This window comes from Syngnathus typhle, linkage group LG3, assembly GCF_033458585.1.
Source record: "Syngnathus typhle isolate RoL2023-S1 ecotype Sweden linkage group LG3, RoL_Styp_1.0, whole genome shotgun sequence".
Classification (NCBI taxonomy): Eukaryota; Metazoa; Chordata; class Actinopteri; order Syngnathiformes; family Syngnathidae; genus Syngnathus; species Syngnathus typhle.
The window spans coordinates 6710068-6735452 of NC_083740.1; the positions used below are offsets into that span (position 1 = coordinate 6710068).

At 44.6% G+C, this 25385-nt stretch overlaps 2 protein-coding genes across 6 annotated transcripts; one reads left to right on the forward strand and one right to left on the reverse strand.

The window, feature by feature from the left end:
• Positions 1 to 1969: 1969 nt before the first annotated feature.
• fam184b (family with sequence similarity 184 member B) lies at positions 1970 to 17207 on the forward strand. 4 transcript variants are annotated; one of them, XM_061274889.1, is made up of 18 exons: positions 1970 to 2529; positions 6902 to 7090; positions 7766 to 8404; positions 9218 to 9353; positions 10437 to 10585; positions 10713 to 11258; positions 11395 to 11502; positions 11580 to 11878; positions 12316 to 12460; positions 12971 to 13090; positions 13290 to 13449; positions 13715 to 13845; positions 13936 to 14051; positions 14130 to 14507; positions 14587 to 14701; positions 14844 to 14951; positions 15454 to 15809; positions 16404 to 17207. In XM_061274889.1, the coding sequence occupies exons 1-18, from the start codon at positions 2380 to 2382 to the stop codon at positions 16474 to 16476; spliced, it is 3918 nt and encodes a 1305-aa protein (XP_061130873.1). In that variant the 5' UTR covers positions 1970 to 2379; the 3' UTR covers positions 16477 to 17207. The 4 variants fall into 4 exon arrangements, with proteins under 4 accessions (XP_061130873.1, XP_061130874.1, XP_061130875.1 ...); XM_061274890.1 differs by having other exon boundaries at positions 1971 to 2529; positions 14148 to 14507; XM_061274891.1 differs by having other exon boundaries at positions 1971 to 2529; positions 13317 to 13449.
• Positions 17178 to 24664, reverse strand: haspin (histone H3 associated protein kinase). Of its 2 annotated transcripts, XM_061274894.1 has the most exons (17): positions 24396 to 24664; positions 23891 to 24022; positions 23404 to 23541; positions 22963 to 23100; positions 20168 to 21812; positions 19890 to 20019; positions 19763 to 19815; positions 19476 to 19649; positions 19301 to 19386; positions 19138 to 19200; positions 18963 to 19054; positions 18702 to 18781; positions 18501 to 18589; positions 18197 to 18339; positions 17999 to 18101; positions 17514 to 17718; positions 17178 to 17301 (listed from the first exon to the last, which is right to left on the reverse strand). In XM_061274894.1, the coding sequence occupies exons 1-16, from the start codon at positions 24548 to 24550 to the stop codon at positions 17517 to 17519; spliced, it is 3423 nt and encodes a 1140-aa protein (XP_061130878.1). In that variant the 5' UTR covers positions 24551 to 24664; the 3' UTR covers positions 17178 to 17301; positions 17514 to 17516. The 2 variants fall into 2 exon arrangements, with proteins under 2 accessions (XP_061130878.1, XP_061130877.1); XM_061274893.1 differs by lacking the exon at positions 17178 to 17301 and having other exon boundaries at positions 17375 to 17718.
• Between the last annotated feature and the right edge of the window lie 721 nt (positions 24665 to 25385).

The following is a 25385-nucleotide window of genomic DNA, read 5'->3' on the forward strand; positions in this document are numbered from 1 at the left end:
ACATAGATGATAGGTAATATGAAAGAGTATACTTTATCGCCTTTAGTTCTTAAAATCTCTTATAATCTAAATGGATATGCAAATATAGGCCACAAGAACTGCTGTCCATGAAAATTGTTCACGACGAATTGTGAGGGAAAACACATGGTTATTTCTAACCAATTTATAGGCCATCTCAGATAAACAATTGGCAGAATTTCGGATACAGTGTGGCAGTATTGAACACACACAGCTCTTTCCAAACACAACTTTATTCCAAGACTGCCAACAAGATTCTGTACAACATGAAAAACGAAGTACAGATTGCATCACAAAGACATAAGTGCAGACACGACCCCAACCGCGTGCCTGCTGGCTGAGGGACCTCCTCCAATGTCCGCCACAATAGTTCATTCAGTGCAGATACTCATGCAGGTAAGTGAGTGTAGGAGATGCGGGCTGAACACCCCGGACTGATTGCCAGTTATTTAAAATCGGACTCTAGATTGCCCATAGGTGTGAAATTGCCAATGACATGCACGCAGTAGTAGATCCAGTAGTTTTTATTGTTGGATTAAAACAGTGCTTCTCAATTATTTTCTGTTACGCCCCCCCCCTAGCAAGAAGAAAACTATTCGCGCCCCCCCTCCCCACCGTGACTATCCTAACTTGTCTTGTAAGTCGTAAAATGTTGCACTGTCGCAAACGTGACAGAAGTAACAATGAGAGCGCCACTGCCCCCTGCTGTAGTAAACGCGCAATTACACTTTATTCTAGTACAGCCAAAAAAAAAGCCTGTTCCCCAGGGTCACACGCGCCCCCCCAGGAATGGGGCGCGCCTCACTCTTTGAGAAGCACTGGCCTAGGTGACTGATTCACAATTTGCTTTTGTCTGATATCAGAGATTAAATAAAGAAAACCAACTGGCTGATTGATTTGTTTTAATTGAGAGGAAAAAAAAACAGCAAAAGCATTTCACTAGCTGACCAGGAGATGGCGACAGCGTGGCATCTGAAGACCATGGATTGTTTGTTCTGCTATAGCCTAGGTGACTGATTCACAATTTGGTTTTGTCTGATAATAGATATTAAATAAAGAAAACCAACTGGCTAGTTGATTTGTTTTAATTGAGAGAAAAAAAAACATCAGCAAAAGCATTTCACTAACTGACCAGGAGATGGCGACAGCGCGGCATCTGAAGACCATGGATCGTTCTGCTATGCCGGTTTAAAAAAAAAAAAAAACGTAATTAGCTAGGGGTCAAAGGTCAAAGTTTACGGTTCAAAGTTCACCCAGGGGTCAAAGGTCGGTTCAAAGTTCACGGGGTCATGTGCACATTTTCGATTTTTAACTAGAGTTGAAAGTTCAGGTTTCAAAGGTCACCCAGGGGTCACCACGGGGTCACCACGGGGTCACCACGGGGTCACCGCGGGGCCACGGGGTCACCACGGGGTCACCGCGGGGTCACCGCGGGTTCAAAGTTCAGGGTTCACTTTTTTTTTTTTTTTTTTTTTTTTAGGTTAACCTTTATTTAACCCAGTGCTTCTCAATTATTTTCTGTTACGCCCCCCCCTAGCAAGAAGAAAACTATTCGCGCCCCCCCCTCCCCACCGTGACTATCCTAACTTGTCTTGTAAGTCGTAAAATGTTGCACTGTCGCAAACGTGACAGAAGTAACAATGAGAGCGCCACTGCCCCCTGCTGTAGTAAACGCGCAATTACACTTTATTCTAGTACTGCCAAAAAAAAAGCCTGTTCCCCAGGGTCACACGCGCCCCCCCAGGAATAGCACCGCGCCCCCCAAGGGGGGCGCGCCCCACTATTTGAGAAGCACTGGATTAAAACAACACGAGTGGACCCCCACCCATCCTTCGTTGATGGACAGTGATAGAGCAGCACCGATAGGGGCGGGGCTGCACTGCAGCAGTAAACCTCCGCTTGCTGCTTGTGTCTCCTCTCCGCTCTCCGGGTTACGCACGCCCCTCTCTCTCCCTCCCTCCGCTCGGAGACAGGTGGTTGGCGTCTAGTGCCTCCATCCTCCCGGCGCTCGAGAGTACCAAATATCTGCTGGCACCAAGGCAAGGCTCGCTCGCTGCGAGCGCGTACCCGATGGACTTCCAGCGTGCAACCTCCGCCATCACCGGGCGGTGGACAGCCGGAGTCGGGGGCCGCAACCGGAACGCTCCACCCGGAGAGCTCCGCCGATCTACTCCCAAATGTTTTCCACACAATCCCACCGGCTGCCGTTCACGGGAGGGGGCCTACCGACGGAGGAATGACATGCACGAATGAAAAGTTGCCACAATTTAGGCGGGGTTCTGCAGTCGACTGGTGGCGGGTTCATTTGTGATTATCCTCCGGGCTTGAAAGTTGTTCCCTGGAGGGAAGACGGCTGTCAAAATGGCTTCGGGCCCCGGGAAAGCCATACAGACCCCCGGGCCGGGCTCTGCCGTCAACGGGAATGCGGCAGAGTTCCAGAACGTCGAGCAGGAGCAGTGTGACTTCCAGATGCACAACAAGATGTGCAAGAAGATCGCTCAGCTCACCAAGGTAGGTGGGACGTGACCGGACGAACCTGAAAGCAACGCCACCTCTCTGGACCATCTTCACTGAGGTGGAGCTGTCACAATCGTGCCTTACGTGGACGTTTATTGTTCTTCATGCAAACCTGCTCCCAAATCCCGTGCAAATGTTACCTGGAAATTATGAGAGATTTCCAGCAATTCCAGATGATTGAAATCTGTTCCACTTGCAGCGCTAATCAATTGCAATTGATTTGCATATGACTGTGCTGTGAATGCATGGCAACCCATTCCCAAATTCGTTGTTTTATTTACTCAAACACAAACATATAGCTACACTTCAAATCTGTTTTAAGAGATTTAACAAAAGTCTCCCTTGAAAATATAAATGTGTAATTTGACAGTATCGTCTCTGTGATCTAATGCATTATATTGACTCTACACCATATAGTAAAATATTTATTTATTTCATTAATAGTGAAGTTGTGCACCACTGCAAAATCTTAAAATCCCACAGGGCCAATTAAATCTTTTGTGATAGCACACTGTATTGAGAAGGTAGCACATCTGCTTTGGTTCTGGGTTCGACTCCCGACTCTGGCTATCATGTCTGGAGTTTGCATGTTCCTTCTTGTGCCGTTGCATGGGTTCTTTTCAACCCATCTTGCAAATAAGACTCTAAATTGTCCATCGATGTGATTGTGAATCATTTTTTGTCTCTATTATGCATTCAGTCATTGGTTGGCGACCAGTCCAAGCTGTGCGACTCTTCTCTCCCAAAGTCAGCGGGAATATTCTCCAGCTCATCCCTAACGTTAATGAGACGATAGAATATTGCAACTGTCTAGATGACCTTATGTAAATTCTCGCATCCTATCTTGACTCTCTTTAGCTTGTACAAGTGTACCTAATAACTTTCCCCCGCTGCAACACATGTAATGTGCATATAAATGAACCCAATGTGCTTCCCGCAGCAGTATTTTGCGTTTCATATCTTCCAAGGTTCTTCAGTGCTGCATGGGGACCCACACTTGTGAGCTCTTCACAATAGTGCTTAGAGAAGCAGGTGACGATTACTGATGACGATGCAGTCGCCGTCCTCCCTCGTGGCTTCACCTCCGTCCTGCCTGGATGTGTGTGTGCATGTCAAGGAGCATGTGCTCTGCAGCAACATTCAGCGTTTGCCGCTCTCAAGCTGTCCGAGCAGATGCGCAGGATGTGCGCAGAGATGACACACTGGATGGGTCAGCTCTTGTGTCTGTACTCGTTAAGAGACGTTTGACATTTGTGAAACCTACAGTATCCGCTGTGTGCTCGGTGGACAAAAGTATGAGGACACAAGGCCGTGGGGGGGGGGGGGGTGTTGAAAGGCCATCGGTGTTGGACATGGTTCAGTTTTGACTTTGGTTCCAAATGTGTTTGATGGCTGCTCGGGTTAAGCTTTCCTCACAGTCTTGTTGAGATGTGGGATCAAGAGTGAAGGGGCGAACTAAGGGGTATAGTGTAATCCAACTCTTTGACATCTGACCTATTCAGTACTCTTTTATGGTAAGTGGATTGCAACAGGAAATGGGGTCAGCAGTAGTAACCTTATATATTTAATAACTCATGAACTTAAAAGCACCTCCTCAGGTCCTCTCCGCCAATCAGAGTTTCTCACTTGGCCCTCCCTTCCTCCTAGCGCTTCATCCTCTGCCTGCTCTAGTGTGCCCTAGTTGAATGGGTGCTGCTAAAGATAAACCAAGAGTGTGTTTACGTGGCACAACAAGCCAATGAGAAGAAAGTGCGAATTGAATCCGTCGGGGCAGCTGTTGTGGATGTTCACACCGGTCTTTTCTTCTGCGTGCATATACACAAACAGTCAAAGTCTCGATTTTTTACACGATTAATAGACTTCAAAATAGAAGTACAGTTGTGTACGTGCTGGTGTGTGTTCATAGCAACATTTTGATAGGCAGATCTAATTTTGGCTATGTGATGTCCTGTTCTTATCCAGCTTGCACTGTCAAAGTGGGGCCTGCTTTGTAATTCAGCCGTGCACTCACATGAGTGGAGGTGTGTGTGTGTGTGTGTGTGTGTGTGTGTGGGAGGCGAGCTGATGCAAGCGAGAGTGCATCTTTCTGTCTAACCTCTCTTTTTTTTGCAGCAGCAGCTTTACACTCAGCTGCCCCGCTTTACACTTTGCACAGAATATTAATTAAATACTTTGCTGACTATAAATCCCTTGGGAGGCCACACAAATAAATAATATGGAATTACATTGGCTTAAGTGACGCAATGCATTGTAGACTCTTTTTTTATCCAATCATTAGTTAGGTCGGTGCTGCTAAGAAAAATGTAGGTAGAGGTGACCTTCGGTAGCGCGTGTCGCTCCAAGCGGTGTGTTCAATGTAGCGTGGGTTTGTTGAATTGGAAACAAGTCTACCCCAACCAGGGGAGAACATAGCAGAGCAGATCTGAACTTGAACTGCTAAATGGAAAAACAAAATTGATTCTCAGTCAGGCCGGTACTAGTAATTGGACTGTTTTTATTTGTTGAAGACGTTTGAGCTTTAACCCAAAAGGCTTCTTCAGTTTTGTTTTACGATTTGAGTAGAGGCTGAGCATTTAGGCTTTTGGGGTGGTTGCAGTTGGAACCTTTTCAGTAATATTTCAAATGAAGGACTGCTGAGTTAGATATCAGGGACATTAGAGCTGGGTCAGATCTAATTAGTGCTGATCGGTTTTTAACTCAACCAGTCACAACTCTTTCAGGGGTTAATTTACCAATTCATCATTTATATCCTAGCAACCAAAGCATCTCTGATGCATTTGAGCTGACTTCATTCTTGGGATTTTTGTTGTGTGCATGGATAAACTTCTTTCTCTTTTGCTATTTTCACACATGCGCACAGTTAGAAAGGGGTGTTTGCACCGTTGTGGGCGTGGATACAGCCAACTTACTTCCCAGCCAATGGGAGCGACTCTTCTCTTTAAAGTCAGTGCAGGAGAAGCGCACAATCTACATAGCTGGAGTCCGACCATTTGTGTTACTTGCGCACCCCCCACAGTCGCGAGTTGAGATGCAAACCCAGAACCTTCCTGTGAGGCTAACACTTGAGGTACTGTGAGGCAAATGTGCTAATCAGTCCTACACTACGCTGTCCGATGAACCAAATCTTCCCAAATAAAGGCTGGAGTAACATTATTGCGCGAGGAGCATATGGGATTTAATGTTCTGGTGTGTTATGCTGTTAAATTGTCCTCATTCCAGCCTTTTCTCTCGGCGCATTGCGCTCATTTCCTAAAAAAAAGAAGAAGTGAGGCCGAGGAGCCCAGCGTGAACCTTCTCTTCCCTCAGAGCCTGCCCTCGATACAGTCCCTTTCATGCCTCTCGGTCCAACTCGCAATGCGTGAGCCCAAGTTCTTGCACCGTGACATGATTGGATATACAAGTGTTGGGCCGACAGGAACGTGAGACGGGAGCTTTGCCACATCTCACATTTGTCATTGATATTAGCGGCCAAAAGCCATGCACTGTGCATTCAAGGTGGGGGACACATGCACATATTGACACGCATGCGGGAATGTGCTGCGACACAGCTGTGTGCCGCAGACAGAGCGGCGTCTGCGTAAAATATGAGCCCCTCCATCCCCCCCCCCCCCCCCCCCCCCCTTACATACTCACCTCCCAGAGTGTGTAAGTGAGACGTCAGGGTCATCAGATGATGACACTGTGGGCACGGCAGTAAAGTGAGTACGAAACAGGCCATATTTCATCGGTTAGTCACAATCTATATGGGGAAGAGACCACCGTCGCACAGCTTGGAAATACCGTGCACACTTGTTTTGATGATGCTCATGCTTGCACACCATTCCGACTAAGGCTTTTACAATTTTGTCTCCTTAATAAAAAAAAAAAGTGGCTGAGTCATTTTTGGTTTTAAATAGATGGTTCTGAGAATTTCAATTTTTTTTTTTTATACATTCTATTTTTTATTTCCCAACGTCCTAAGTCAGAGGCATAATATGCATAACACATTTTTGGATTTTGTAAAGAGGCAAGTACTTACTGCAGCGATGTTAAACACAGAAGAAAAAGCTTTGCATCTAATTGTAATCTAGCAGGCAGTTTTGGAGTTTGATTCCAGGGAGTGGAAGGTTCCATCGTTGTCATAGCGACTCTGACAAAAAAAAATTGCAATTAACATTAAAATGTTAATTGTTCTTCCTTGCACTATGTCATTGGTTTTGCTGTTTTACCGTGAATAAAGCCATTAAATTATTGAGTTTTTATTTTGACGTTTCAATACTTTGTAAGATCATAAGAATCAGGAACACACATTAACTGCGATCGCATTAATATAACAAATACGTTGACGTCTCTAAAACCAACTCTGCGTGTTGTTGATGCCCTGCAGGTGATTTATTCTCTCAACATGAAGAATGAGGAGCAGGAGGCGGCTCTGCAGGCCTTAAACCACACCCATGACAAGGAGCTGCACCGCATCCTGATGGAGACATGTCAAGAGGGGGAGGGCTCAGCGCTGAGGACGCGACTCCTCCAGCTGCAGGAGTCTCTAGATGAGCAGCAGAGGGTCGGAGCACAGGTCCGCGCATGTGTGTGTCCTTGAGCTCGAGTGCGCGTGTCTGTAATGACCCTGCCAACCTTATCCCCATAATAATGAGCCCAACCTCTTTCGAAGGCCATGCTGTTTTTGTGTAAAATTAATGTGCTCGCATTAGAGCCACAAATCAAACTCGCATCGAATGTGCCTCACTGTAATCAAACCGGAGAAAACAGCGTGGTACTTAGCCCGTTCGTCATGTGCAATTTGCATAATGTGCCTCAATAAAATATACACATTAATCATATATAACTGCATTATAATAGCATGAGATGCAGGTTTCTGGGAAAGTCGTCGGAGGAGTTTGGTGTATTTCACATGCAAATTATTACAAGAAGGGAATAAAAATGTTTCTGGCTGCTATTTTTGCAATATACGTGACAAATAAGACCACTTGCCATAAAAATGAAAACGTCCAACATCACGACGGGATTTAAAGGAGACTCAACGAGACAACCATTTAGCTTTAATTGATTATATAATAATAATCCATTCCATTAATCCAGATTATTTTTTTTATACCCAAATTTGAGCCAATGCATGTGGCTTCTCTTCAATTTAGAAAATTAATTCCCTAATTTAGCAAATACAGAACACTGTGCAGCTCTTGCATTGTAGACTGCACGGCGTGTAACCTCTTGCCACCTGTGCCTCCAGGTACAAGCCGACTTTGAGTTCTTCCGCATGCAGTCGGAGGAGAGGGAGCGTGAAACGGAAGCCGAACTGAGACGGGATTTTGAGGAGAGGCTCCTGGCGGCAGAGGAGGAGCTCAGAGAAGCCAGGTCCCATATCAGTGCCGCTCAGGAGAAAAACCTCCGATTGAGCAAACAACTGGAAGAGGCCGAGGAGATGATCCTAGATCTGAGCACCAAACGTGAGCTAAGGCAGAGACTTAGTGTGGATGGCAAGGATACAGAGGACAAGGGCGAAGATAAGGGGGAAAAGACAGAGGAGGAGTCAGAGAGAGTGAAAGGGCTTTTGGAAGAGGTGAACATGATGAAGGAGGAAAGGGATCAAAGAGAGGAGGAGAGAAGGCAAGCGGCCGATGCGGAAAGGGAGCAATGGGAGCAAAAGATGAACCGGCTTGAAGAGGAGAAAGAAGAAATGAGGAAGAAGTTAGAGGCTGAATGGCGAGAGGAACAGCGCAGGTGGGAGGAGAAAGAGGAGGAGGAGAAGAAAGGAATGCACAGTGCTTTAAGAGAACGAGTGAAGAAGGCCGAGGCCGATGTGGAGAGCCATCTGGAGAGGCAGGCCGAGAACAAACGGAACACACTAAAACTGCAGGAACGCATTCAGGTAGAAACCCTAACTCCTTGTTCTCATACATGAAGCAGACTTAACCGGAAAACGGGTTCCCAAAATAATTGATTTGCAAAGATAATGTTTACAATCCAAACAATGCAATAGCTTTGTTTTTGAAGTGTCCAAATTAACTGATTAATCGACAACAACTCAATACCAAATGCCAATATCAAATAATCAGTTGGTTGACAAACTGGAGCTGAAAAAAAAAAATAGTTTCACACTTGGTAATACACTTTAAACTAAAATTAAACTAAAACGTTATCCGATATTTTGATTAATCGACGAAACAATGGAATCAATTGTGAAAATAACCAATGGTGAATTTCTTTTCGTTTTTAATGTTATCAGATTTATTGCTATGATGCCATATTTGCCCTTTTTGTAACGTCGTACTCTGGAATTCCACAGCCAATGTAACAGATAAAGTTCATGTTTATGATGCAGCCTACCGTCTCTGATGTTGCCAGCTAATGACCGTTGCACGAGTTCCATGGTAGACAGAGACGGGGGGGGGAACTTGCTTGTCTAACCACAGGCGGTGCTTGCTGAGTGCTGTTTCCACTGTCAGCTCTGTCCTAATGAGTACTTTGCACAAGATAGAATTGTTTCAGTGTCACCACTGAAGCCAAGCGTTCAGACCCCCTGCTGAAGCTGACATGATAGCAGACCATTAAAATCCTGCAGCTGGGCTACAAAGCTACAAATGTGTACTTGCTTGCTTTTGAGTTGTTGTCTGCATAATCTTTGCCTTCCTCTTCGGTGCCCCGCTGTGCCCCCATGCTGCCCACTCCTTCCCATTCCTAGAACCTGGAGGAAGAGCTAGAACTGGATCGGAAACGCGTCGCCGAAGCTGAGAGCACGGCCAAACGGGCAGAGGAGGAGCTCGCCGTGGCTAAGGAGAGGCTACTGCTGCAAGAAGATGAACTGCAGACTCGAGCCGGTAGTTAATGAGACTTCCATCACATGCTACATTCTACATTGCATGTGTTCATTTGGCAGTTGTGCTTGTCCTTAAGAAACTTTACAATTTTTGATGTATTGACTCTGACATTAGCGCGAGGCTTATTCCAACACTGCGGCGCTACGGGGATGATGATGTTTGTAGCGGAAAGTGAAGCTCCATTTGTCAAGCTTAAGGCCGTTCACTGACGTCCGAGCATTAATGTCTTGAAGACATGCAGCAGAGATGCGTCTCTTAAATTGATTGTCAGAAAGGAGAGAAATGAGATTTGTCATCAGCAGAGAAGTGAAGTTAAGAAAGGCCATTGCATAGTGAAATATTGTTAAATATTTAAGGACCACTTACAGCATGGACGTTGAGGCCGACTCCACTACATTTTCTGATAACCTTTAAAAGAATACAATACAATGAAGGTAAGAGACAGAAAGGAAAACATGAAACCGTTTTTGGCAGTACAGTCACCTCAAGTGATTTTGGTGATTATCAATGGAAAATGGCTGAATATAATCTGTTAGCAAAATCAGTGGGGCAAGAACTAAGCCCTGAGGAACATCTGATTTGTCAAGTGTACAAAAGACAGACGGGAGAGAGACTCACAGCCAGCAGACAGACAGACCGACAGAAGTTCACTTGGACAAGGTTAAAATTCTGACCGTGAGCCTCCAGACAGACCGAGAGAAAAACCAGACGACAGGACCACGGCACGGACAGGGACGGAACAGAACAGTAGACACCAAAAAGGAGGAACACAAGGGCATGGTTTAAATACATCAGGTAACAAGAGAGAGCAGGTGACAGACATGACGATAACAAAGGGGTGTGGTTCTGGGAAATTGAAAGCCGAGCGTGCTCTGGCATGGGCGTGACACAAACTCATGTACTTCTACAAAATAAAATGCTTTTTTCATTTTTTTACTGCAAGTGTAAAAATTCCAAATAGTTACGAATGACGAAATAATTCTGAAAAAAAAACATGCACTACTTAGAACCAAAGATTAGAGTTAGTGCATTGGCTAGCCAGTGGCATTTTGCAATGATGTGTGTATTCTGTGTGGGCTTTAGAAGAGATTCTGAATGTGGGCTGCAAGGCATGCGTGTGCGCTGACGTGGAGGACCTGAAGAGCCAGTTGAGTCGTCTGCAGAGCAGGAACAGAGAGTTGGAGCTCCAGACCAGCGGCAGGAATAACGACCACGCGCGCCAAATCCGCCAGGTGACAAAATATCTATCCATCCTACAACACAATCTCTAAGACAAAACTGAGCATTATTTTTGTGAATATAGAATTATTGTATTGGTAAGCTACGTACCTGATGAGGTGTCCGGTCGGTATATTTCAGCACGCGGAAGCCCTGTCCAGTCTGCGTTCCGAAATGGTGAGAGCTCAGACAGAAGAATTGCGTCGTATCCAAAAACATGCAGACGAAGAGCGGGACAAACTTCAGAGGCAGATGGAAAAGGAGCGAGAGAACCTACAGAGGGAAAGAGAGCAAGAAAAGAGCCATTTGGAGAAGGAGCGAAACCGGCTGCGACGGGAGCGAGACGAGGAGAAGGAGGCGCTGCGGAAGGAGGCCGAGGGAGTCCGAGAACATGTGAGGAGGGAAAAGGAGGAGGAGGTGGAGCGCCTTCGCAAGGAGCTGGATGTGGAGAGGGTCCGTGTCCGCGCTCAGCTGGACAAGCGCTTCGAGCAGGTGGAGGCGCAGAGAGCGGGTCTGCAGCAGAAGCTGGAGGAGGAGAAGAAGAGGCTGGTGGAGAAGGCGGAGGAGGACAGGAGGCGGCTAAAGGAACAGGTGCGGAAGGCCATTGAGGAGGTGATGCGGAGACATGCGGCCGAACTGCACGGCGTCCAAGAAGCTCTGAACTCCGAGAAGAAGACCAACCAAGAGGTCAGAGTTAGATACTGTTAGATTCTAGGTTTTATTTTTTTCCCTAGTTCTTTTTCTTTCATGTACAATGTCATCTTTTTGACATTTCACAAATACCTTCTTTTTGTGAATCTTTTTTTGGGGATGCTCTTCAAAGGTATGTGCACATCTAGAAGAAGAGAGGAGAAGAAATCGGGAGCTTCATGAAAGGCTGGAGAGGGACAGACAAGACCTGGAGATTAAACTTAAAGATGCAGACAATGAGGTGAAGTGCACATCATTTTGTTATTTTACGTGACCTCATTGATTGTAAATTTGCACCTGCTGAAAATTTGTGTTCAGATCTTTCGTTTGAAGACAGCTATGCATCATCAAGAAGAGAAAGACAAGGTAGCGCCAAATACATCGCCCCCATGCGGACCGCAGTGCTCTCGGCTGCAGGAGGACCTCCAAAAGACCCAAAACCGCCTGACCCGGATGCAGGACGAGGCGGAGAAGCAACGGGAAAGACAACAGAGAGACATTGCTTCCCTCAAGGCCGACAAACACCGGCTAGAGGAGAAGGTTTTGGAGCAGAGTCGGCTGAACACAGAGAGGAACCTTTTAGAACAGAGCCAACGCCACATCGAGGAACGCATCAGGTAGGCCAGTCATCGTAGTTGACACCAAATACAGAAGGTATCAAAAAAAACAAACTGCAACAAATATTTCAGTTGTACCATCAGTTTCTCTCTTTTTTTTTAATGACTATAGCTTGTTTTATTTGATGCAGACTGTGATTATTGCGTGAAGCCCAATAAAACAACGGGTCGCTAAAGTAATGAAGCAGGGAAGGAAAAAAAAAAGATGTTCTGGATAATTACTGAAAAATGTTTCTTAATATGCTCATCCTCATTTGGTGAGAACACTGGTCACTTGAGTAGGAGATGCAAAATGAGAGCAAATTTCAGACTTTGCAGAGTTACTCAGATTTGGCGGTATAGTAAATAAGTTAAATAAACCATCCTCCCAAAGCAGCAAAAATTACACTTGACTGACAGTTAAAAAGCATTTTCTGTTTTCCATCTACTCCCTTTAGAGCCGAGTGTGAGGATCGCCTCAGGGCAGAGTTCCGCATCGAGATGAACGCCGCCGTCGCCGAAAGCGAGCAGAGGTGGCAGAACCAGGAGCAAGAGTTGCACACTCAGATCAGCGAGCTGCAGAGTCAGCTGGATGAGCTGCAGGTGAGCCGACTTCTTCTTTTTGACTTTGGATGCGGCAAGCAGATGTCCAGTAACATTGACTCTAATTGGGCTTTGAGTCTTGCTCTTTTCACTCCTCCCTGCACACCATCGTTAACGATCCACATAATGCACCCAGTGAGTGCAAGGTTTAATAATCTTCCTACTCTTTTAATTCTGCTGCTTATATTTGGAGATTCACAAATCATTCAATCAGAAAAACAGCCTGTTTGTTTAGTTACAAAAATAAATAATAATAAATAATACAGTAGTGGTAGGAACTGAAATCAAGTTATGCTTTTTATATTATTTTCACAATTAAAATGATGACTAATCACCATGTTGTGCATAAAAATGACATCACCACACAATATAAAGTCGGCAACATTATTTCGCAACTTTTAGCAATAACCTCCGTTTCTTGAAAATGGCATATTTCTATTTTTCCATTTCCTGTACATGTCAAGGTCTCATGTTTTGTTACTTTTATCCACATTTTCCTTGACAATGCAGACAGAGACAAAGAAGGCGGGATCTGAAGACAATTCCCATGGCAACCGGGAGCTTGACAAACTCAGAAAGGAGGTCCAGGAGACCAAAGAGATTAACAAGAAGCTGAGGGAGCTGCTGCAGGTACTTGCACATCATATCAATACACATATTTTAGATTTGAAAAGAAATCACACCGCACTAAAAATGTCAGAGAAAGCTATTTGTGTTGGATGTCGCAAACAACAAAACTTCTAATAATTGACGCCCCACATTTTATTTCCTCCATATTATAAAGGTCCATCATCTTTTTGTGTTGGGCTCTCTTTTTTTTTTTGGTAAGGTTTGTTTGCATTCTTGTGTGTTGGAGGAGCCACAGAGCCAGTGCTTAGCCGAGGAGAAACATAATCACGCCATGCAGCTGCAAGCATTGGAGAGGCAAGCCAAAGAAGACGTACTGTCTGAGCGCAACCGACTACAAACCATGCACCACCTGGAGTTAGGTAACACATGCACATTCACACACGGATCGGGAATTGACACACCAGCGCCGGCTAACGAAGCCCCGGGATGAATGGACAAACGAGCACGTGCACGAGCGTAGACAGGCAGCGATTTGAGATTATGTATTCAACGGCAAAGTTCTTATTGCCATGGATACATTTCACCATGGCAACAAGCGGAAGGCTACCTGTGACAACGAATGAGTGGATGTATTTTCTTTTTTTTTTTTCCCTTGCGCATTTGTATGCGTGCCCGCGATGTCAGATAAGCAACGTGCGGAGTTGACCCAGCAGCACACAGAGTGGAGCAGACAGATGACCCAGAGACACATGCAGCAGATTGAAGACCTTCAGGCCCAACTGCAAGCTCACACACAGATGATGGCGCTGCAGCAGGTAACACACACTCCTTTCAATTTCAATCTCTTCCCCTTGCGTCTATTGACCTAAATATGCTAAGTGTGCTTTTGTGCGTGTGCTATTTAGGACCTGAAGCAGCAGAACCAGAACCAGGTGTTTGAGCGGCAGCTGGATGAGAGTCGCTGCGCCATGCTGGAGCTGCAACGAGAGAATACCACACTCAAGAAGCAATTACAGGAGAAGTAAGTGGACATGTAGATGGATGTAAAACGATTGGCCTGCCTCTGAAGCCAAGAAAGAATTTGCAGGAGTATTTCCAGGCATCGCTTTCCTCACAGGTCCATTCAGGTGAACCCCAAAATGGTAGCCAAAGAAGAGGAGAACCCAGATTTGGAAAAGACCCGTGATGCTCATCTGGAAGACGAAGCGCAACGCTTGAAGGAGGAAGTGGAGAAACTGAGGGTGGAGATGGAGAAGCTGGAAGAGTCACAGAAACTGTGGGAGAGGAAAGAAGACGACGACAAGGCGGAGGAAGGGGAGCAGGAGAAAGAGACAAAGCCAGAGGAGGAGGACGTGACGAGGAAAAAAGAGCTGGAGGAGATCAGGAAGGAGCACAAGAGGGAGATTCAGAATCTGGTGTCGGAATACAGCAGCGCTCAGATGGAGCTGCAGGCTCGCATCGGAGCCCTGGAGAACGAGTAAGTCCCGCACGTGTGACATCTCCATGACAACGCGCCGATGCTAAGATGATAGCATATGCGGCTACGCTTGCTCCAGGTTGCGTGAGCGGGAGGAGCGATGCAGGAGGAGAGAACCCCGATGTGACGATCTCCAGTTGGGGAAACTTCAGGAGAGACTGACGGAACGAGACCAGCTCATTAAGCGATTAGTGGTACATCGACGCACGAGATTTTTAATAATAGTATCTTTTTGTTAGTTTGACTATTTTGGATGCAAGCAAGCAAACGAATCGGACTTCCAGACAACACCAAGTGTGAACAAGCTCCTTTTTCATCCTCTTTCCCTCCCTCCAGGAAGAACGGCATCAGCTGCAGCTACACCCCCCTGTTGTCGGGGACAACAGCGGCCTCAGGCTCCGCGAGAACAAGCCCCGCCCTGGGAGCACCACGCCAACCATGAGGGTGAGTGTGTGTGTGTGTGTATCCTGCACATATTGTAATGAGTTCATCAAAAAGCACTCCTTCTTGCCAGAAGGGAATACTGAATTCAAGCCAAGTTTTGTTTCTGGTGCACAGACAATAAAGTGTCCAATCTGGACCCTTGCTTGTGTGTGTGTGCGTGCGTGCAGACATTTTCATTTGGAATTACACATTCATGTTTGAATCATTAACTGTTACTTGTAAACATATTTAACGACTTGAGAAACATATTTTATGGTCTGACTCGGCAAGCGACCGTGACGTTATTCACCTGCATTCACGTTGCTTTCTAAAAAGCTGCGGCATAACATGGATTTTACTGTGCGTTGTAATTTGACTTAAAAAATCCACAGGGTTGCTGAGCCGAACCCTCAGGTCATAAATATTGATCAATTCTTTACTGTATTACATATTCTATTATTTTGATTATATCCTCATGAAAATCTGATGTGCTTTTGAATCGAGCGTTCATTTGTGTCCACAGAAGAAGCATGTGGAGTCGTCCCCTCGCGGAAGCAGCATCTCTTGCTCCGGTGCTTACGACCGCCTCCCTCCCTACTCGTCCTTCTCCTCCACGCTGCCCCACCAGTCTACCTCCCACGCACACACGTCTCCGCACTACTCCACCACGTCTCTTCCGCACAAGCACACCACCCTCTCCTTCAGCCAAAATTCCCCCCCGTCGCTGCCTCGCTCCCCCAGATCCCGAACGTCCTGCATCCCCCCGACGCCGGCGCCCACCGCGCCGCTGCCCGTCTGCCCCTCGTCGCAGGCAGGCATTCGCTATGTGTCGCCCTCCTTCCAGGAGCCATATGCGTACTTGCAGGCGCAGTCAATCAGGTAGGATTTTCAAAAGGTTTCAGATTCTTGTTGTGTGAAATCATCTGACAGCATCAGCGACTTTTCTTCCCGGGCGTCAAACTCGCTTCCCAATATAACATTTGCAATTGTGCTCTTAAACTTGCATTATTTATAACCTACCTTTGTAACGGACGGCTTTGTTCCGGAACCTTTATGCGGTGACAGTGACTCACTGGAGTTGGTTTACTTTGGAGAAAATAGCAGCCCTGTGTTCTTCTGTGCTAAATAAAGACACTAGAGGATGCAAAAAAAAAAAATTAGGTCAAACATTTACTTGAGTACGGAAAGCAATAATGTGCACCTTTGATCACTTAAATAGCCAAGTAGGGTATTAAGTAGGAGGGAGTTAAATGTATGCTTGTTTTTATTGAATTATTACAGACAGGATGCAGAATAGAGAGATGTAAAATTAAATTTTCATCATGATCCACTGCCTAAAAGATATTTTGCAATTTTGTCCTACAATGAATTGTGAAATATGGGCCATTTGTCTTTAATGATTACCAATTGAAAATGGAAAGAACAAATGATACACAGATTAAAATTAAACCCTTTTTTTTCTTCATGTTTTAGGGGGCCTTATATGGAGCCGAGAGGCACTGAGGGGCTGAAACAAGAATGGTTCACCAAATACTTCTCTTTCTGAGCACAAACATAACAGTCAACAGTTCATCGCTTTTGCTCCACACGTGCGTGCACATACACACACTCGACTGGGAGCTCCGCCCATTTTTCATGTGGTCAAAGACGAGGAAAACGAAACTGCAAGTGGTGTGGATGTGATGGAACGACGATGCCGTCGGATGGATCGCTGCACACAACTCCACACACAAACTCCTGTTGGTCACGTAGTACTGTGAAATAAGATTGCATGGATTTTGCCGAAAATAGGTTTATCTGGTTCTGTTGCATTGATATGAATCCTTTTTCGCCAAGCGGTATCAAATTGGTGGAGTGCTCATCCAACAGACTCGTGGGCTCATCACCAGCAAGGCCATCTCTAACATTGCCTCAAATCTCAACCAAAAAGTGCTTCTCAAAACACATGCCTTGACCTCTTCTCGGCCTCTTGGATCTTGTTTGTGTTGTCGGAAATGTCTCCATGTGTGTGTGTTTTTTTAAACAGTCTTCCTTTTTCAACGCAACATTTGCTTCCATATGATCACATGGTTATTGAAGGCAAATCTCGGGATGTCGTCGAACCAAGTGTCTCTTCAACTATGGAGGCATTTGATGTATTCAATCGAGATCCTCATTAATATGGACACACACACACACACTTTTCACTTACCATCCGAAAATGAAGGTTGTTTTGATGCAAAAATGTACAATAGTCTTAATGAACAAATTGAATAAATATTTTGTTTTTGTACTTGATTCTTCTTGATGTTTTCTTATCCGCTAAAGGCCAATGATGTGTCTGTCTGTTCAAAAGTTCCAAAATGTTGCAGTTCTGTCTTCACACATTGACCTGAAGAAAATATGAGGAATGATTTGTCTACTTGGACAGTTTTGATACGGCACTAAGGAGTTTAGAAATGCAATTCAAGAATGAAATTCTTGGTTTATTAAATGTAATTTGAAAACAGGCCATCAAAACACTGTTTATATACAGCAAAGCGTAAGAACATCACATAGAAAATATTGACCAAAGGAGACAATTTGTCCTTTTGTCCACTTTACCTCTTACTTAAACATGGGGCATGTTTGGAGCGCTTCAGTTGCAGAAGTGAACTGCAGGACAGTGTCTTTAAATTGCGTGAGCTCCTTCAGGGCGTCTTTGCTGCTCTTCCCGCCTGTTCCACGGTACCTCATGGAGAGCAACTTGGAGCACAAGTAGTGGAGCCACAACACGTTGGAATGAGGGTGGTAGCTGTTCCAGTCGTTACTGTGACCGACAAAACAAGGCAAAAGTACACGTTACAGATTTATGAACCCTGAAAGCTACGGTTACTGTGTGGATGAGGAGGATTCGTCAGCACTGGTACATTTGTGAGTAAATTGTGAGGATAATTATTTCATTACACACTAAATACTTCAGGTGACATTTTTGTCAAGCCTTTTCTTTAGTAACAAACTGTATAGTCCTGTAAACATGAATGGAATGTTTCAAGTGACCTCCTCCCAACATACATTGCCAAATAAGTTAAAAAAATAAGTGGACTGACCCATTCTCTTCTCTCATGTGTCTATAGATGTCAAACTGGTAATCTCCCTGACCCATGAAGAGCTCCTCATCATTTGAGATGTCACAGGACACTGTCAGACCATCTAAAGAGAAAACAGCCCATTGCAATCAGTCTCATTTAAATAAAAAAAAAAAGTAGCTGTGCTGAGGTGATAGACAAGGGGGAAATGCCACTGACCGATTTCCAGTCTGGAAAGAGAGTAGTCAATAATGCGTACAAACACGCCTTTTGTTTCCAAAGAGTGTGGTGCTCCATTAAAAAGGAAGCTTCCTGTCTTCTCCTTTGTCGTCTTGACCAGCACGTTGCCCCAGTGAAGGTCCCTTTAGAAAAAATGATACATAACAAATCAAATGCATTTCAAGAATTGAACTGAGAGAATTCAAAGGAGTCCAAATTAATTTGTTACGGGAACATTTCCCCACGAGTTGCATTTGGTCAACACTCGGCCGCCAGGTCTTGATCAAAGCGATTTTACACGTACCTGTGTTCAAAGTGCAGCTCCTGCTCAGCCACAGCCAGTGCAGCGGTCACTTGATGGAGAATACTTTTTGCCACCACCAACGACGACAACTTGAAGACACCAGAGATGTTGGATGTAAGAGGCAGAGAGCACCAGATGTCGAAATAATAAGACTATTTGACACGACAAAAGAATGCAATCAAAAGTTTGGGATGTGAATACCGTTCCATTGCTGTTCTCGAGGTCGACACCACCAAACTCAAACTCCAGGATGATGAACAACTGGTCATTTTGGAATAAATCTACAAAACACAGAGAGAAGAATCAGTATGCAACGTGTAAAACAATATCCCTTATTTTTACCACACTGTCGCAAAAACAATTACTAAGGTTTTTTTCTCTGACAGAGAGTATATTTAGTAAGAAAACTCTCGAATGAGACTTCAGTGCGTTCATGTTCAATGGAGTGAGAACAACAAAAACCTGGTCTGTCATTCTCAGAGCCCTTTTTCCGATCAAAGTTGTCCCAGGCCTTCAGGAATTCGGGCGGGTAGCAGCCTCGGACACAGTGGAGACTATTTGGGAACGAGACAAAAGTCAACAAGCGCAGAGGGACGAGCGCGCGGAGGTGAGAAAAGGACGCAGAAAGAGGATTTACTTATTAAGTCCAATGAAGCAGTTGGTCTGATTATCATGCTTGTCTTTCAGCCTGCTCAGCTCCCTGTAACAATACAAAATGGGGTACATGCTCAACAAAACTATGGAGGGTGAATAACACGTGGATCTTAGGTAAATGCAAGACAAATAAAAGGACAAATTACTTGGAGATAATAATCTCATGAAGGATCTCCCCAAAAGTCTTCTGGTCTTCCCCATTCACCTTCTCACTGCCCTCCAATGGAATGACCTGCAAGAAGCGTCGCCCCGTTCATCATTTTCAATCATCTCAAAATATGTATATATACATATGTGCATTTATCACATGTCCGTGCGTACTTTAAGAGCAATCGTTTCTCCTGACGAGTTGCTGGTGGAGAAGACCTCACCAAATGTACCCTCCCCAATCTTGACGCATTGTTTCATCTGAAGAGCGGAAAAGCATTCCTTCCAGGGCAGCGAACCCGGCTGTCCGCACTCAGCGTACACCTTCTCCGCATCTGACAAATCTAGCTGTAGGGGTTGGTGGAATGGCGGAGGGGGTCCGGGAGGGCGGGTCATTTGACAAGGCTTTGTATTTGGATTGGCCATGCGGTGCCAAAACATCATGACATCTTCATTCTTACCAGACTGACGTCTCTTGGCACTGGCCGTTTACAACTCTGTGGCGTGAGCAGCACTAAAAAGAGCAGTTGAAGGTTAGAGGAAGACAAAATGAGCAGAAATCCACAGCTGGGCACATAGGAGCAGTACTTTTGCGGTGAATGGAGAGAGACGATTTAAATCGATTCCAGTGCTGCGTGCGCGGCGTGTCATCGTCCAGCAGTGATGACATGTTGAGGGGGCACGTCCTCACTGGGGTGGAGAAATTCAATAAAAGCCCCTGCACATCAGGACAGAAGTTAGTCTCGGAGGAAACTGCATCATATCTACACATTTTACAAAAGACTTGGCAACCAGCTAATCCCATAATTACAAAATGCTCTTAATGGGATGCTCCATCACAATAGTCATATATATATCAGGTTCACCTGCAGGTCGGCGGGTTCAGCTGAGATGAGATCGCTGATGGTGCAGTCGGCAGCCCTCCTTGCACTCTTCCTCTTGAACGTGCGCGGCGCTTGCAATCTGCTGTCGTTCTTCCAGCGACTCACGCTCAGACCACTGACGCATGCCTTTCGGGTTGTGCCCGGCCGGTCCGTTGAAGGGCTCTTTTTCTTCTTCTTCTTCTTTTTACCAACCGGACGGGAAGCACGTTTGTCAACTTTGGAGGGTTTTTTCATGGCTTCTCTGTCCGAGCCCAAAACCTTGTCTGAACCAGAGGAGGTCGAATCCGAACCACTTGTGGATGATTGACATTTGGTGCCTTTTTGCTGCAGCTCCTTCAGTTGCGTTAAAGTCAGTCTCGGTAATCTGACTGTAAGTGGGTCAGTTAGGCCTTTTTGGATCAAGGGGCTTTCTCCCTTGGAAGTGTTGTGTTGTCGTTCAACAGACAATCTTTGAGAGATTGTTCTTTGAATTTCCTCCAACCCAAACCTTTCAAGCACAACTTTGCAATTATTTCCTTGAAAAGTGCCATTCTGTTCCCTCGGTGACATTTTCCCCGAAGAGCTGGCTGTTAATTGTGCACGAGTAAAAGATTCAAAGTTACTGGTGTGCGCTGATGCTGACACCTCCTTAAAATCACTTTCTGCAGAAAGCGACTGTGACAGTGCAAGGCTGATGGAAATACTTGAAGTTTGGGACTCTGGCTCAGTCCCAGTGGTTGACAGCTCACAAGTTTGATCTTCAGTAGCAGCTAAACTAGACCGGTATGACTGTTCTGATGATAACATATCCACGCAAATGGGATGCCGCTCAGGAGTTGGACTTCTGTGAGCCGAGCTAAGATCGGTAAGGCAGGAGGAGTCGGTGGTCTGGCTGCAAAATAGCCTCACAGTTGAGCTGTCTAGTCTCGTCATTCTCACAGTGCAGGGCTGGGCCAAACACTCCTCCTTCAAAACTTCAGTCAATGAGAGCAAGTCTTCCACCATGGACACCAAACAATTGTCTGCAGTCGGCAAATGGAGGCTTGCCCCATCGGTTTTCCTCTTGCCGTCTCGATTTGTTGTGTTCATACTCAATGGGTGTGTAAAAAGCTCCTCTGAATGTCCTTCATGGAAAGGCGGGCATGCTTGTTCATTCGGCTCACTGAGCCTTGACTGCTGCTTATTGTTGGAGTGGAGTACTATGGGTGGTGAACAACATGGCTGACTTGGAGAGTCCTGGTCGTCTTGGCATGCGTTTGCACTTATACGGCTGACGGACAAGGACGTGGGGTTCGGGGACTCATTTGTCACCGGAGCAATACGGGGCCGTTTGCTGGACAGTCTGACTGAGGGCGTGGAGCAAAATATGGGCTTCCTGGGGCGGGTCCCAAGGCTGTGATCTCCTGCTGAATCATTGGGGAGAATGTTTTGCAAGGCGTCAGCATCCAAGTCGCTGGTGGAATTCTCCAAACTTGACTCGAGAATTGCCAGAGGGACTCTTTTCTTCTTGCTAGCAAGGCAAACTTGACTTTCTTCTCCAGAGGTGAAATCTTCCAAAGAGTTGAAGACCTTGACCTTTGAGGCTTGGACTTTAGTGGTGATGGGGCGACGACGAGTCACAAAACAGCCTGGCGAAACATGTGGAAGACTGGAAAACAGGAAGTAAGGATGAATATAATATATAAGGATGACTGGATGGATTTTCTTGGTATGGCGCCATGAGTGGCTGCCTCCCAGCAGTGTTCTCTCTTTTCCTCTTTATTTCCTTCTTTTCTCCTTTTTCTTTCTGTCTTTTTGTCCGTTCGGCACCTCGGTACCTCTTCGGATCGGATATTTTATTTATTTATTTTTTTCTTCCTGGGACCGGGATCATCGGTCGAGACCGGCGTAACTCTACGACGGCTTCCTGCTTATCCGGCCAATGATGACCGGCTCCCTCGCCTTGGCCTTGCAGCCGCTACCCCTGTGGGGAGTCCGCTCCCTCGTGCTCGTCGGAACCAACGACTTTCGCCATGCTAGCCCCGTGGTGACCATCTGCACGTGCCCCGACTGGGTGCCCGGGACGCTGCTCACACGTTTGCCTGCTTTGTGATGTTTTCACCGATTCACGACTACGGTCCATAGGGCGCCGTTGAACTGGACTGCCCTTACACCTGTCGATGGACCCCGTGGAGGCTATTTTGTGTGTTTTGGGGTGTTCTCTTGTATTGAGGGGTGCGGGTTGGCCGCTGTTGCTTTTTTTCCTTTGTCTTTTAGCTTTGATTTGCTTTGATGGCTTTTATCTTGTGCACTTTCTGACTTTCTTTGTGGCGCCGTTGTGTGGCAGCCCTAATGAGAGCCTATTGAGTTGCGCTCATGCCATCTGTGTGTCTATTGTATACCCACTCTGTGGTATGGCTACTGCTGGGGCCTGAATTTCCCCACCCCTGGGGATCAATAAATATTCAATCAAATATTCAATCAATTGATGGATGGATGGATGGATGGATGGATGGATGGATGGATGGATGGATGGATGGATGGATGGATGGATTGTTATACATGTTTCTATATTGGGTTAATATCAGATAACGTGCATTGCACTACTTGTTTAAATAGGTCTTTATTTAATATCTATACTGACCAGTTTTATTGAAAATGTTCATTGTTGTGTTGATCTTTTATAAAAGGTTAACTATTATATTGCAAAAAAATCTAGATTCATTTATTTAAAAAAAAAAAACCCAATAAATATTGATATTGACTGATAGGAAATATTAAAATTTTGAACTTTTGAATATTGTAATACAAGGACTTACTTGGAAGTAGTGTTGATTTGAAGTGGATTTTTGTTTCTTTTTGCTGGAGGAGACAGATCTTCATTGCTCTCGGTACTAATCGGACAATCCTGCTCCTTCCGTCTAAATGTGACCGCTGCTTTGGCTGGTGCTAGTTTCCTGCTTGTGCATCAATAAAGATAAAAAGAAGAAACTATTTGGACAGGGGAAAAAAAAACATTCTCTCTATAAAGGGTCTATTCCAAGTGATTTTACGGTTTGTGAGTTGTTGAATGGTTTAATTCATTATTTCCAATTATCAGTAAACTGAATCTCATGGGGTGACTGCAGTTTGAAAATGAGAAAAAACTGTTTTGCAATTACAGCTCCAAAAGTCCTTACAGTGTGCATCTAACATGAGCATGATAACTGTGAGGCTAAGGAGTTGATCGTGTCAATCAATGCCTGTGTTGGTGCAAGGACCTGGTTGCTCTATTCCGTGGAACAGGTTGAGGGCAGGAGGGGAAGGGCACGCTGAAAATATCTTCATCAGTGCTGTTCTCTTTCAATTTCCCCCTCATCGGGCGGACCTTCTTTGCCTTGGAAGTACCTTTCTTTGCTCTGAAAATTTAAAAGCATTTTCCAGTGACATTTGAACAGCTTCTCCGTGGGCTCATCACACAACCAATAACAATGTCATTATGCATGTTTTTACATTTGATTTATGATGAACATTTTCTTTCCTCCCCCTTAATGCGTGACTTTAAATTTGCAAAGCAATGTAAGAAAAGTGACACGTGCTACTTGGTTACAACCGGCCACTGTTGATAGGGTTTGGTCGAAAAATAAACAACAAGATACAAGCTATGGGAACCTGAGATGAAATGTCGCAGCTTTTTTGAACAGCATTACTCTGCTCTAACAACACTGGCATGGAGTTTAAAATCTCCATAGTAATATAGGGACTTACTTTGAAGTTGGATTGCTTTCAAGTTGCACTTTCTGACAATGCACAGAAAATGACAGATCGTCCTCGCTCTCGCTGATAATCAATCTCTTCTTCCCTCTTGTGAGTGCTGCTGCGACTGAGACTTTTCTTTTTCTGCATAAAAAAAATCAGATCAGAAACAGTGTGAAAGGAGAATCTCTGCCACGGCATGTTGCAGCAGCATACCCAAACTATGGTACAAAACGGTTTTAGTTGAATTTTGAAAAATAATTCAATTGCAATTACTATATAGACTAAGGACAGTTTATGCAACTCAATTAGAGCTGTTCATTTATCAATCACCACAATTTTAAAAAGTCTAAGCCGAATAATTCATTCATTTTAGTGTATTGCAAAAATATGCAATTCCTACTAAGATTACAACAATCCTGTAATGCAAACCATTTCTCCTATGTAAACAAATCAAATAGAAACCTTTAACCTATAAATAGCATACAGGATCGGATGCTCCTTTTTGTTTATTTACCTGGTTTTTGGGAATTGATCAAGTTCAACCAAGGAATCGTCTGAAGACAAGGAGCTATCAAAGGCCTGCTTGTGATTCTTCGGTGAAATCCAAGGCGTCAGTTTTCGCCTTGTCTTCCCGTACGTCCGCATAAAAATTGGCTTCGCGGTGGTCATTTCGGTGAATACTTATGAAATATTTATGACCAGTTGCTTACATTCCGACAGCTCTCATCATTAGCTCAATTTTACCCGTGTTACCCGCTCCTCGTTCAAACAGTATCATCCGGCTGATTGGTCGACAAAGTGTAAAGCTCTTTATGGGGCGCCACCTGTTGGATTGGAGGAATTGAAACGTGACGAATAAAGCGCACGCCACGTCACTTTTTGTAATGAAGAAATTGTCTTGATTTAGAATACATAAATCCACCCATCTACCATTTGTACCACTTATACAAGTATTTTATGTTTTAATAAACATCAATAAATATTAACCTGACGATATAGCCGTAGACTTGCGTTAACAGGAAAGGCCACTAGATGTCAACAAAGCACTAAAAACTAAACTGATGTCTTCACAATATTTAAATTAATTGCTTAATTGTTTTTATAGTAGGAGCATTGTTGTGTATAGGCCAAACATACGTTATGGACCAAATAGTTCAACGTTGGTTTCAATTGACCATACATACAACATTTTCTCACATATGCTTGGAAATTTGTTTTTATTGTTCAATTCTGAACGTCATTTGTAAACTGTGCACATTTTTACCACATTACAGCATTTGATTTGATTTTTACTTTTGCTTTCAAAAAGATAAACTATGTATTATTATTATTATTATTATTATTATTATTATTATTATTATTATTATTATTATTATTATTATTATTATTATTATTATTATTATTATTATTATTATTATTATTATTATTATTTAACTATGGTATTGATATTGCTCACAATAAAGGTAGAAAAAGTTTGGAAATGATTTGTTCTTTAATTCCGGCC

Coding starts and splice junctions, on each gene's coding strand:
- haspin (XM_061274894.1), bottom strand. CDS start 24,550: ATGACCACCGCGAAGCCAATTTTTATGCGGACGTACGGGAAGACAAGG. Junction 24,023..24,395: donor GATCAATTCCCAAAAACCAG/GTAAATAAACAA, acceptor TTTTTTATGCAG/AAAAAGAAAAGTCTCAGTCG. Junction 19,055..19,137: donor TGCTTCATTGGACTTAATAA/GTAAATCCTCTT, acceptor GTTCCCAAATAG/TCTCCACTGTGTCCGAGGCT.
- fam184b (XM_061274889.1), top strand. CDS start 2,380: ATGGCTTCGGGCCCCGGGAAAGCCATACAGACCCCCGGGCCGGGCTCT. Junction 9,354..10,436: donor TGAACTGCAGACTCGAGCCG/GTAGTTAATGAG, acceptor TGTGGGCTTTAG/AAGAGATTCTGAATGTGGGC. Junction 11,503..11,579: donor TTAAAGATGCAGACAATGAG/GTGAAGTGCACA, acceptor ATTTGTGTTCAG/ATCTTTCGTTTGAAGACAGC.